Source organism: Gymnodraco acuticeps, unplaced genomic scaffold, assembly GCF_902827175.1.
Source record: "Gymnodraco acuticeps unplaced genomic scaffold, fGymAcu1.1, whole genome shotgun sequence".
Classification (NCBI taxonomy): domain Eukaryota; kingdom Metazoa; phylum Chordata; class Actinopteri; order Perciformes; family Bathydraconidae; genus Gymnodraco; species Gymnodraco acuticeps.
The window spans coordinates 2,032,168-2,045,559 of NW_022991219.1; the positions used below are offsets into that span (position 1 = coordinate 2,032,168).

At 40.5% G+C, this 13,392-nt stretch overlaps 1 protein-coding gene across 1 annotated transcript in view; it reads right to left on the reverse strand.

Moving 5' to 3' along the window:
• Positions 1-12,762, reverse strand: part of LOC117561638 (sialic acid synthase-like) — a 31,963-nt gene extending 19,201 nt beyond the window's left edge. Inside the window, exons 1-5 of the mRNA XM_034239173.1 lie at positions 12,548-12,762; positions 4,181-4,396; positions 4,003-4,102; positions 3,568-3,722; positions 2,939-3,205 (exon numbers count right to left, since the gene is read on the reverse strand). Of these exons, the coding sequence (XP_034095064.1) occupies positions 2,939-3,205; positions 3,568-3,722; positions 4,003-4,102; positions 4,181-4,396; positions 12,548-12,679 (870 nt within the window). The 5' untranslated portion in view covers positions 12,680-12,762. The remainder of the gene's footprint in view (positions 1-2,938; positions 3,206-3,567; positions 3,723-4,002; positions 4,103-4,180; positions 4,397-12,547) is intronic.
• Positions 12,763-13,392: the final 630 nt, after the last annotated feature.

Below are 13,392 nucleotides of genomic sequence, written 5' to 3' on the forward strand. Positions count from 1 at the left end.
CCATGACGCCGGCCCTGGCTACAGTTCTCTATCATATAGACCAGGGGTCGGCAACAGGCGGACCGCGGTCCGGATCCGGACCCAGACGCCGACCTATACGGACCCGGAGCTATAATCAATACATTAATAGGGGATTTTTCGGCGCCTCCCGCTTTTTTAACGCTGATTTGGGTGACTTGCGTAATTCGTGGAGAACCAAAGAGTTTTCGTTTTGTGGATGGGGGGGAGGGAGTCCGTCCGTCAGTCCGACTGACGGACAACTTCTCACTTCAAAAAAGAAGAAGAAATCTAGACCGCAAAAAGAATTAAACAAGCGAGTACCTGTTTTTCCTGGCCAAGGACAGGTTCCTTGAACACAACACGAGCGTAACGTGTCTTCACGTGGTATATGTCGTCTGAAAGGAGTGCTGAGCACCGGAACGCCGCTCAAGCCCTTAAAATATTGCAATACCCATAAGGAGCCGTACACATGCCGCAGTGTTTGCGTGGCTGTGTCTTTAGTTGTAAGCACAGTGGCGATCTGTTGTTATTAGCATCTGGTTAGCTAGCTATGCTAACGAATTTAAAGAGCTTTTCTACAACCAGGTGGAAGAGAGCTCTCTCCTGAGAGGCTCAAATAACCTCAGCTCAGTGAGGTTAAGGTACACCTTGATATGATCATTATAGTTATTAATGAGACTAAATGAAAAACAGGTATAAAATACTATATGACAGTAACAAAAAAGTTGTTAAAAATAACAAGAATAGAGTTTAAAAGGGGAGTGATTTGTAAAATATCCAAAAAGAAAAATATGCTTACAGTTCTGTTTCATATGGGTGTTGAGAGATGTATCCATAGATCTCTTAATGTTGCTCTCAAAGTGCACCAGATTGATGCTTTTAACTTCAATATTTTAAAAAAATTCCCGGGGGAGCATGCCCCCGGACCCCCCTAGAGGAGGTTAGGTCCCCCCCCACTTAAATCATGTTCACATGGATAGGATACTAAATACATTTGCACACATCTTGTGTCCATATCTTTCTGTTTTGGTGGTCATGCCACACCGTGCACATGCATGCATGCGTGAGTCATGGTGAGATATCTGGATTAAGAGGTTGCTTTTTCTTTGCACAGCATGAAAGAAAGGTGTAATGAATGGGCTGTGATTTTAGTTTTTTTAAGCAAAGGTTGAGTTCAATAATTTGTACGACCCTCGGAGGATGTTGTAAAAATTTAAAGGAAAACACCCCTGCTGTAAATAATAATAAAAACCCTTGATGTATAACTTAACATCTCTGTCTCCTATTGATCTGAGTATATTATAAAGAATAGCCAGTTAATTGAAGCATTATAGCACAGGCCTTTGTCAGATGGTATTACGCTGTTTTTTTTCTGCTTCGAATAGTTCTCTCTTTTTTCACCATACCTGTGTTTGCATCACTGTAACCAATGAGCACCTGCATGTGTGTGAGAATGGCACTGACACCATTTCAGCCCAGATTTACAAACTCCTGGCAGTACAAGCTCCAGCTCAATTCTCACACTGAATTTTAAAAAAGTGAGAGAGGGACTGCAATATAAGAGGGAAAGAAAGAGAAACTTTAAAACTGTTCAATTGTTATGATGTGTAAAGACTGATATTGTTCTATAATTGGCTGAAACTGTTAAGTCATGCTGTGAAACGGTTAACAAAGAAAAAGGGACACTCAAGCTGCTACTACACTTTGCTACTATTTTATTTATCTAAAATTAAGCACTTTTAAGATGCACATATTTTCAAAAGCTATTTTATTTATTTTCTCTATTTTATTTGTAAATGCAGCCCGAGAGGAACATTACACATATCCACAGTATTTAAGTAATGTTAATTGACAATAAATATTGTTGTTTTTGAATTGTACTTTCTTTATTTGATTGGCAGTCAGTTGTTGATTACATGCAGACGTTGATAAAGCTACAGGTCACTTCAATATATATATCACACTAATTCATGAAGCAAGTTAGACATTTTGATGTTCCGGACCTTTGCATGGGGAGATTTTCTCTAACTGGACCTCGTTGAATTTTAGTTGACGACCCCTGATATAGACGGTTCGGCCACACAAGGCCGACATGGAAACGCATAAAACGATAACGGGTCCCAAGGTGGGTAGATCTGCGAACGAAATGCTCTGGACTGGGGCGGCAATCGGCTCCGTGTTTACGCCTATACGATCATTTCCTGATAACGTTTAAGCAATAGCCCCGCCTTTCCCACCTCTCCTGCTCAGAGATCAGCTGCTGGGCTATCAGAAGAGGGGGAGGAAAAGAGAAGCTTTTTATTCTTATATTATTATATAGAGTCGATATCAATTTGTTTTAAAGCTCAATAAATAACAAAGAAGACCTTTGACTGGCACTTTTCTAATTTTGTCCGGAAGATTTAAACTTTAACGGACATGTTGACCGGCGGAAAAAAATCGAACTGAAAATCTGCCGCACGGTCCCCTCATCCTATGGAAGAGGCGGAGAGGTGGGTGTTTTTCATCTGCTGGTGGACTACTGGAGAGATTTACAGCAGGAGCAAACGCTTGCCTCTGGGAGGGAGAAAAAGAGCAAGAGCGTCCACAGAGGCATATGTACTACAGCGTCTCCAGCGCTTTCGAGCGGTCTTGTGTGAACGGACAAGTTTCTGGTGCCTATTGCGTGTGGACGGAAGACTTTTTTGATATCGATTTCGGTCTGTTTGCGTTATCGTCCTCGTGTGGCTCCAGCCTTAGTTCTATTGAAGTTGAGATATCTGCTTTTCGAAAAGGACAAAAAATGTTTTATGAAATGTTTTGTTAAATATGCAATTATGTCCTTATCTCATGCTAGCTTTTGGCTAATTTAAGTGAAATCTATGGTTGCAAATAGACAAAGTTAGTAAAATAAACACCTTAATGTGTATTGTGCATGCTTTTCTTGACGATTACTCACCTTGTCGTGGCACGCCTTCTCACAGGGTAACATAGTCTTGATGCCGGTCCCCATGGCCCTCTCCACCAGTCGGATGGAGCGCACTAGCTCGGTCAGCTCACTGGGCACCAGCGAGGCTTCATGGTCATTTCCTTTCCACTTCTTATCCAAAGTAACATGTCGCTCGACGACCTTTGCCCCCATAGCTACGGCCGCAACTGATATACTGATCCCAGTCTCGTGGCCAGAATACCCAATGGGAATATCTGGAAATTCCTTCTGGTATTCCTGTGGTGAATGATACAAATGTGACTCATAAATCTTTGATCTTGGTTAACAAAAATTGTTAGCTTAGCTTAGCATTAAGACTGGGAACAATGGTGTACAAATAGCATGACAGTGACAAGAAAAGTAAACACATCTGCTTACCATCAACTCAAGATCAATAATCAACACTTTATACCCATTTTGTCAATACAAAAACCAAATATACATGTAATCTATCTTTTGGGAAAATAGATCATTTTTAAAGTAGTTCTTAATGCAGTAATAATATCTGATCTGATTTAAATATATTTAATAATGTGTTGTTTTGTGCCAACCGTTTCATAAAAGTAATACTATTAATAGTAAAAATCAATTCTTCCCACCGCTAGAACTCTGAGATTGACATCTTCAGCCTCTAGAGGGTATGCGCTGGTGCACTGCAGGAAGGTAAAGTTAGGGTTGTACTCCTTCACTGTTTGGTAGACCCGACGCATCGTCTCCATGCTCTGCATCCCACTGGACACTACCATGGGCCGTCCTGACATAGACAACATAAGCTTGGTAAAAGTCTTAGCTAACATGGGCAGAAGGCTAAATGCCTTCAGGAATCCCTGTAGTTCAGAACTCAAGCTTGTTTCACTTTCATCACAGTTTTAACTCATTTCTACAAAGATAGGCATTTGTACAAATGTTCAGCTTATCTAATCTTTTTAGATATGGCTTACATAATAGTTATTAAATGCACAGTTTTTTTTTAATTCACCATTAAATACATCTCACATGTATTCATTTCCCCAGATATAAAGGTCCAGTCTCACCTTTCTTGGCACACTTCTCCAGATAGGGGAAGTTGTTGGCGTCTAAAGAGGCAACTTTGAAGAAAGGCACATTGATCTCATTGAGGAACTCCACTGCCATCTAAAGAAATTAAAAGTCATTATTAAACTTAAACCTGATTAAAATGTCTTAAGGCTTCATCAAAACTGTCTTTCTTACCTCGTCCATCCCAGAGGCGGTGAAAAAGATCCCCACCTCCTCTGCATACTTCTGCAGCTCCCTGTACTGCTCGTGGCTGAACTCCAGGTGGCGCTTGTGATCACCATAAGTTCTTCCCCAGGAGTTTTTGGAAGTGTAAAGGCGCTCCAAGGCTTGCTTGTTGAATTTGTGCTCCAATTCACTCTTCTGGAATTTGGCACAATCAGCACCACAGTCCTGTGAAGGTTGATACAATCGTGTTCAATTAATACACTTGTAATTCATTATTTAATCCTTTTTAATCAATTGCTGGTGTAACAACGAGATAAACATGCAAAAATGACGGTAATGTGTCTTTCTAAAATAAAGCATAGTATTCCAATTTACAGCAAAGTTGAATACAAATCCCAATATATTAATAATGAAAAAATAGGTTTCCTAGAGTTGAAAAGGAACTGTTTTTTTATAAAAAAATTGTCAAGAAATAAAGAAAAGCTTATGAACTCAACACAATAACTCACAACCGTGTCTCTATTTCATCTGTCAGTGGTGTAAAAATACGTAATTATTTTAAGGAAATGTTGAGGAAATAATGAATAAATGACGGCTTCTACCATGACTCCTTAAAGTGACAGCCAATAAAAAGTCAAGCCAAACCCCATTGACAAATCTGTCAATTCAACATTCTGCAATTAAACTATGTCTTTCTACAAACACCCTTTTGGAGATACTTGTACACTAGTCCATCAATTACTACATTTCATATGAACTATTGGCTCACACACATCACAAATAGGACAGGACAATAACATGAAGGGTGGCGGGCAGGGGGATTACAGTGTCAGTTACATTTTATGTATTCATATGGAGTTGTATTTATACATGATTTACTTCATAATATAGATATACTTATTTTTTCCCTCTTTTTTATTATAAAACAAAAAAAAAGTGTAATAAATAGATACATATATAAATATATATGCACATTATTACAATTATTTTTCTGTTTCTTCATAGCTTATTTATATTTATTTATTAATATTATTATATTTATTGTTGGCAGCCGAGATTGTTTGAGTCGGGGCAAGCCCTTATCTTATCCCAAAGCCTGTTGTCTGGCTTAACCAAATATAACAGGGAGAAAGCAGCTTCGTGTCATAAATCTATTAATATAGATATCTAATTTGTGGTTGTTCATTGCTCTGGTAAATGTGCATTTATAATGATCTGTTTCAATTATAATAATAATAATAAACATATTTATTTGCGTTATCTTTCTCCACAGATATCAGCAAGTGCAAAGAGGAGCCACAAATGCAACCACACCCTAAATTGTTTCCAAGGACCTGGATGGGCGAACGGAGAAGGAGTTTCAAGGCTGACTGGTACAAGATTCACCCCTGGCTTGAGTACTCCAAAATGTCAGACTCTGCTCATTGTTACGCCTGCAGACATTTTAGCCCTCCGAATAGCACAGACACTGTATTTGATTCACCTTCAGGTTTCAAAAACTGGAAGAAGGCAACATACAAAGAGGGGGGATTTGCAATCCATGCCAAATCTGAGCGGCACACGCACGCAATGATTGCATGGAAAGACTACCAGAGAGCTGTGACATCCAATGCAACATTGGCAAATGTACTTAACAAAGAACATAAGAAACTGGTTCAATAAAATCGGGAATATATAAAAACCATAGCCGAAGTGCTGCTACTTACTGCGACACAAAACATTGCTCAAAGAGGACACAATGAGTCTGCAGGCTCAGATAATAAAGGGAACTTCATGACCATTCTAGAGACAATTGCTAACCATGACAAAGCTGTTAAAAAAAGTTGACTTCCATTCATAATGCAAAGTACACAAGCAAAACCATTCAGAATGAAGTTCTGGGTTGTCTTGCAGACATGGTTCGATCTGAAATAACAGAGGAAGTGAAAAACAGTGAAGTCTTTAGCATCATGACAGATGAAACAAAAGATGTTAAAAAAAAAGAACAGATTTCTCTTGTAGTCAGGTACTACTTCAATGGTGCTATCCAGGAGAGTTTTCTCCATTTTGAGTCAGCAGAGAGGCTAGATGCAGCAGGGCTTACTGAAAAAATAATTCACATATTGTAAAGTAACGGTCTGGAATACAAAAACAACCTTGTAGGCCAAGCATATGATGGTGCTGCTGTCATGAGCGGTAAGCACTCAGGGGTCCAGGCTAGAATCAGAGAGCAAGCTAAATATGCTTTTTATGTTCATTGCAATGCTCACTGTCTAAATCTAGTTTTAGTAGATACAGTCAAAGCTGTCCCAGAAGCAGAGCAGTTCTTCTCCTTACTAGAAAAGCTATACGTCTTCACATCTGGGTCGTATGTCCACCCCAAATGGCTAGATATCCAAAGAGAGATGTACGAAGGTGCCCCAAGAGAACTCCAGCGATTGAGTGACACTTGATGGGCATGCAGATTTATATCTCTCCGTAACATAATGGATAGATTACCGGCCCTCAAGCGAGTACTGCAAGACATAGCCCAAGAACGCAATGGTGAGAGATCTATTGAGGCACGTGGTCTGCTGGCACAGTTGGATCTAGAATTCATTGTGCATCTTGTAACACTCCGTAAAGTGTTTGCAGAAACAAAATTTCTCTCTGACATGTTACAGTCTTCATCCCTTGACCTTTCAAAGGCTGTGGATTTAGTTGAATCTTTAGTTCAGACATTGAATGACTTCAGACAGGAGTCATTTTTTGATAACTTGTGAGATGAAGTGTTGAACATTTCTGAGCAATGTGATACAGCAATACAGCCAGCAGCAAAACGACAAAAAAGACTGAGCTCTAAACTTGCTGAAAGCTTCGTACTGACTACTGTTGGACAGAGAGAGACAGAACAAGATAAACACGGGTTTCGTACAGCCTTTTTCTACCCTGTCATTGATCAGATGCTCAATGAGCTTAATAGACGGTTTTCAAACACAAACTGTGACATGATGAATAGCATCCAAGCTCTTAACCCCAAAAGTGATGCATTTCTGAAGGAGACAACTCTGTTTTCATTTGCTCAGTTGTATGATGCAAATATTGAGGACTTGGGGCATGAGCTACATCAGTTCAGCAGAATTTTAGATAGGAAAATAAAGACTGGGATGCAGAGACCTGATAGTACAGTGGAGCTTGTTCAGTTAATTGAACCTTACAAAGAAGTGTTTTTGAGCTCTTCAGACTCTGCAAAATAGCAGTCGCAATCCCAGTCAGTTCTGCTTCCTGTGAGCGTAGTTTTTCTACATTGAAGCTGGTCAAAAATGTTCTCAGATCCACCATAACTGATGAGAGACTGAGCAATCTGGGTGTGCTTAGTATTGAGTCAAGGAGGTCAAAGGCTTTCAGTGATTCCCACAGCATGTTAATACTTTGGGGGGCCCCCAAAGTATAATGGCTCCCCCCAAAGTATAATTTGTGTGTTTTTTTTTTTTTTTTACTCAGTGAGCACTCATTTGCATTTGCATTGGTGGCAATGAGTGCTCAGTGAGTAAAAAAAACTTAAAAAACCATAAATTATACTTTGGGGGGAGCCATTATACTGGTAAACAGCCTCTATGGGCGCGAGTCCAGACCCACTTTTGGAATCAAATGATGACGTCAGTGGGATTATCTCCTTTATCAACTCCTAAGCATCGCCGGGACAACATCACTAGCCCCGCCCCTAAAAGGGTGTGAACTTGAGCCAATCAAGGACTACTACTACTAGGTCGTCCTTAGACGAGTTTGCCAACGGGTTCGCCAATCCTCACGGTCCTCCATACACCCGGCCAGCTCTGTGGAGCTTTCCACCCCCACATCCTTCCTCAGCACTTCCACGTATGTTGGCGTGGGGCGCCCTCTTGGTCGGTGCCCGTGTGTTGGCTCCCACCTGGTAAGATGTGTGTGTGAAAGAAGACCACAAAAAACAGCAGTGACTGCTCTCAGCTGTTTAACACTTAAAGACCTAGACACCATCACCAGTTGTAGGTTGTCTGAAGTGCAGTGTTACTATGAAAATTCACTAGAATGCAGGAATTGAGAAAAAAAATCTCAACATTTATCACGGGGGGGGGGGGCACGCACCCGCCCCAAGCACCCCCCAACCCCCCGCCCCGAGTCGTTCCCCCAAGGTATATTTCATTTCTGCGGGAATCACTGGCTTTGAATCTTGACTTATTTGTTGATCGGTTTGCCAAAAACCGCAGGATTATGTTGCTGTAATGGGACGTTTTGGGAAGGAAATTATCTGTGTGTTTTCCAGATATCACTGTTTTATGTTTATTAGAAATGTGACGGAATAGACTAAACTGATTAGTGCACGTGCAGAACAGGTGTGTTCAGTCTTCATGTTTGTTAAATAGCCTACTTGTCTGTGCTTATGGGAAATAATACATCTGAAAATCTATGTTTTCTATCTATATCCATGTATTTTATTTCATTTAAAGTCAACATTTAAGATTTGTAAACTTTTGCATTAAATCCTTTTCTGTGGATTTAAAAATGTATAAATGTAATGCTGAAGCTAACAGTATAAGATCTGTCTGAAATAAATAAGTGTACTGAAACAAATACCAATAACTGTATTGCATTGTTTTCTTATGCGCAATTACTTCGTACTGTCTAGTTCTCTTTTTCGTCCTGCATTTATTGTGCCCCCCTCAGAAAATAACTGACCCCCCAGTGGCCCCCCCACTCAAATTGGTCTAGAACCGCCCCTGCACACGAGACAGCTCCGTTTAGCTCCAACTGCTGGAGAAGCTGCAGTACATATGCAGGAGCCTGTACGTGGCGCTGTAACTTCCTCCACAAAAGCAGCGAAGAAGCATGGTTGTCATGGTTGCCCTTCTGTTTATTCTCCGCGGTGGGGGCCGAGGGAACCGGGCAGAGTTTTTCGCCAGTCAACGTGTATTAAAGTTTAAATCTTCCGACAAGTGCCGGTCAAAGGTCTTCTTTGTTATTTATTGAGCTTTAAAACAAATGAATAACGAATCTATATAATATAATAATAAAATACATGGAGCCTCTCTTTTTCCTCCCTCTCTTCGGACAGCGTCAGTGTCTGTTTCATGCAGCAGCTGATCCAGTAATGAGTGACCCGGCCGACAGTAAAAATAAACATATTTATAACTAGTTTAGGTAGTTTGAGAAGTGTCTCCGTCATGTTAGATTAGACTTCACTCGCGTTTATGTCCATATCGAGAGAAAGATAAATAATCTGAATTCAGTGGGCAGTTTACTTTGACGCGGGGGTGAGCAGCAGAGGTGGGGAGAGGCGGGGCTATTGCCTCATCATTATCAGAAAATGATCGTATAGGGCAGGGGTGCCCAACTAGTCGATCGCGATCGACCGGTCGATCGCGGGGAGATTCCCAGTCGATCGCCAGATGTGTCTAAAAATAGAACAACAATATTCTGTTTTATCGTTAACGTCCTATAACATAATCTTCCTTTGCTAGAATAATGCATTTGAACGCATCAAAGCTTTGTGATTGGCCGGCGTGACCCCATGTGTCGGGGCGTGGCTGGTGGGCAGTGGGCAGTGCACTATTTCGCTAACGTTGTCCGTGTCAACAGGAGTGACAGTCCGCACACACACAAGACCGCAATTATGGCAGAAGCAAAAAAGCCCAAAATATATAATTTTCACTCCGAGTGGGAGGATGTTTATTTTTGTATCTATTCCAATTCAAAGTCCATCTGTCTCATCTGCAATGTGAGCGTGGCTTTATCGAAGAAGGGTAATTTAGGAGCGGCATTTCAAAACAGTGCACAAACGCTACGAGACGGAATTCCCTCCTAATTCTGCCCTACGCTCCCAAAAGGGGAGGAGCCTGAAAGGACAGCTAAATGCACAGCAGTCCATTTTCACCAGGCCCAACAACAAGAGCAAGGCTGCTACCATAGCATCTTATCGTGTCAGTCACGTTCTTGAGAAACACATGAAGTCTTTCAAAGACGGCGAAGTTGTGAAAGAAGCATTCCTGGAGGCTGCGAAGCGCTTTTTGGAGACAGTAAAAATAACAGAAGCATTTCAACCGGTTTTTGATATAATAAAAACTCAAGTTAGATACCGTTATTAATCAGCTGTAAGCTGTTTGAACTTATTCATTATAATTATTGTACAAAATGGTATAAGAATTCAAACTTAAATTGATTATAGTCTATTATCAATTCAGGTTAAGAAACTAGTGTTGCTTGCATCCTATTTTAAAGGCATTTCTTTTTATGCTCTACTAAAATGCAACAAAAAAGGGTTTGATTCTATTAATTTTTTCTTTTTTATTGCACTGTGGCAGCAGATTCCTGTAGCTTCAGATCTGAGTTGTCTTATTGGTAAGCCTAATTTATACTTTTGTAGCAACACTATTTTTATATAATGGAAAAGAAAGGGTTCAGAGTCTTTTCTTTTTTCCTGTGTCATATGTGGCAGCACTTTTCAATGTTTCTTGAAAACATGACCCACTGTAGTGTGTGACGTGTGAATAAACTCTAACTCTGTATCAACAACACTGTTGTGTAACTTCATTTAAATACTTGTATGTGTGTAGATTAGAAAGAGGTAAGATAAAGGATCTGCAGTATTTTATGAGGTATTAATCGTACAAAGGTCAGTTTTATACAAGTAGAAGAGATATTTCCGCGTCGACGCGTCGCTACACACACGTGGGTCACCCAAAGCAACAAGCAGTTCGCAATCGCACTTCAAACACAATGGAGACTGAAACGGCTACCACCTCCTCCTCACAGGATTGCGCACGAAGCCCCCAAACGAAAACATCTCGCCCTAGGTCTTCAAAAGCATGGGAATATTTTTAAAGTTAGTCCAAAACGCAAAGATATTATATCTCACTGAGACTGCTGCATAGCCTAGCAGAAGCAGCAGCTAGCTGTAGTGGCTACCATTAGCAGCTAGCATTTGCTCTCCGATTTTTACATAAAATGGAATTATGGATTATAAATTCAATCATTTTTTTATACATAGACGTTAAAAACCTATGGATTAACCGATTCAGCCGCGTTTTTTCTCATTTTATTGCCATTGAACACGTCTTTTGATCAGATTAGGTGGTGAGACGATCTCCCGAGAAGCTCTGTGAAGGTACGTGTTGTGATGACTGTATTTGCTTCCCCTGTCGCGAGTCCGGATCACTCAGTGATGATACTATATACCTACATAATCTGTGGAGTCTCAGCTTTAATCGGATATATTGTATGTGCAGCTACGATAAGTAATAAGGGTACTTTTATCTTGAGTTCTGTGCCAATGTCCGTTAGCATTTTTCGCTCAGGGGTCATTTAGATGCTTCTTATGAGACTTGTGTTTTGTTTTGGTAAACATGGTTTGTATCGTCAGTTAGCTGAGATTATTTCCGTTAATCTGGTATAACACATTAATAGGTTCTTAAATATTAAGATCCCCTGAGACACAGTATCGTGAAAAAAAAAAATTTTACATTACGTTTTTTATGAATTGAACAACAGAAAAATAATCGTTAGATTAGTCGACTAATCGATCAAATAATCGCCCGATTAATCGTTTTCAAAATAATCGTTTCCCCCCAGCACTAGTATTTACCTGGTAGTAGGCTGTCAGTAATGGCTACGCCTCTCTATTTGGACTGGTAGATCTCGGCAGACTGGCAACTTTAAAAGTAGCTCTCGGTTCAAAAAAGGTTGGGCACCCCTGGTATAGGGCGTACACACGGAGCCGTTGGACCCCCCAGAGCGTTGCGTATGCCGTTCTATCCACCTTGGGACCCGTTATCGTTTCCGCAGTCGTTTAGTGACGTATTCGGTCGTCCTCGTGTGGCCGAACGGTCTATATGACACTAAACAGTAACGCAAACGACCGTTTTCGTTCTCGTGTGGCCGGGGCCTGAGAGGCTGATAACTACAGCTCAGTGAGGTAAAGGACTCTCTGAGGGTTTAGATAGTTCACTTTAGTCTAAGAAGTGGGTCTCAAACGGTTTGGTAATCATTTATGTAAGTATTTCCAAGGCACACCTTTATATGATCATTATAGTTGTAAAAAATAAGAGAATAACAGGTATGAAATAATTCCAACTCATACTATAGGACAGTAACACAAAAATACAGTTTAAAAGGGGAGTGATTTGTAAAATATGCATAAAGAAAAAGTAAATCTGTTTACAGTTCTGTTTCACATGGGTATTGATGAGAGATGTATCCATAGATTTAGTCCCTAATGTTGCTCTCAAAGTACAGCAGATGCATTTAACTTCAACATTTAAAAAAAAATCTTCACGGGGGAGCCCCCTAGAGGAGGTGAGGTCCACCACCTGCCCACACCCCCTGTCAAATTGTCCCACCCACATTGAGGATGCTTCCTACGCCCATGCATTTAAATAGTCATACCTTTGCCATTTTTATCATTTTCTTGGCGATCTCAATGTCTCCCTGGTGGTTTTGTCCAATCTCAGCAATGATGAAGCAAGGGTTACTTCCTCCGATCATTCTACCGGGACACAGCTCGAACTTTAAAGGCATTTTGACCACAAAGAGGTAAAAACTAAACAAGTGAAAGTAGCGTAGTAGTCTAGTGGAGAGCAGGATGAGAAGTAGGCGGTTGCTGCCTGGGACCTGAGCTATTAAAGCGCTGCACCACCCAGATGTGGCTACCCCCAGCTGAATCCTGGCCACCCTATTGGCCTCCCCAAACACCCTCACCACGGGGGCCCAAACTATTTTAGAACATTAAAAAAAAATGATTGAGTAACCTTTCATCATTCATCAAGAATTAACATTAATAGAACGTTATATTGATAATGTACTCCCTAAACTTACAATTCATTTAACTTATTTTCTTCCAAAAGTTAATTATCCAAAGCCTCTAGTTTGTACACCCCCTTCTATTTACATGTAATGGTTTGGTCCCGCTTCCAGCACTTTCTAGCAGAGAGTGAGAGCATGTGAGGAGCAGGGATGCTAGTACTTATGTGTGTAGTATTATACCATGTCTCAACGACTAACAAAGTCAGGCTTTCAAAAGAGAAAATAAATGAGAGAAAGACAAGAGAGAGGGACTAAAGGGCGACAGTATGTCACCCAGTTTTTCAAAAGAAAAGGTGGGTGTGGTCCATGAGTGGTGGAAATTAGTCTGTTAGCTAAGCGTAGTCCATTTTAAATAATAATTGTTATGTTTTTTTTTTACTAAGCTGACATTAAGTACTGTTAATATCTATAAAGAAAATGCAGAGGTT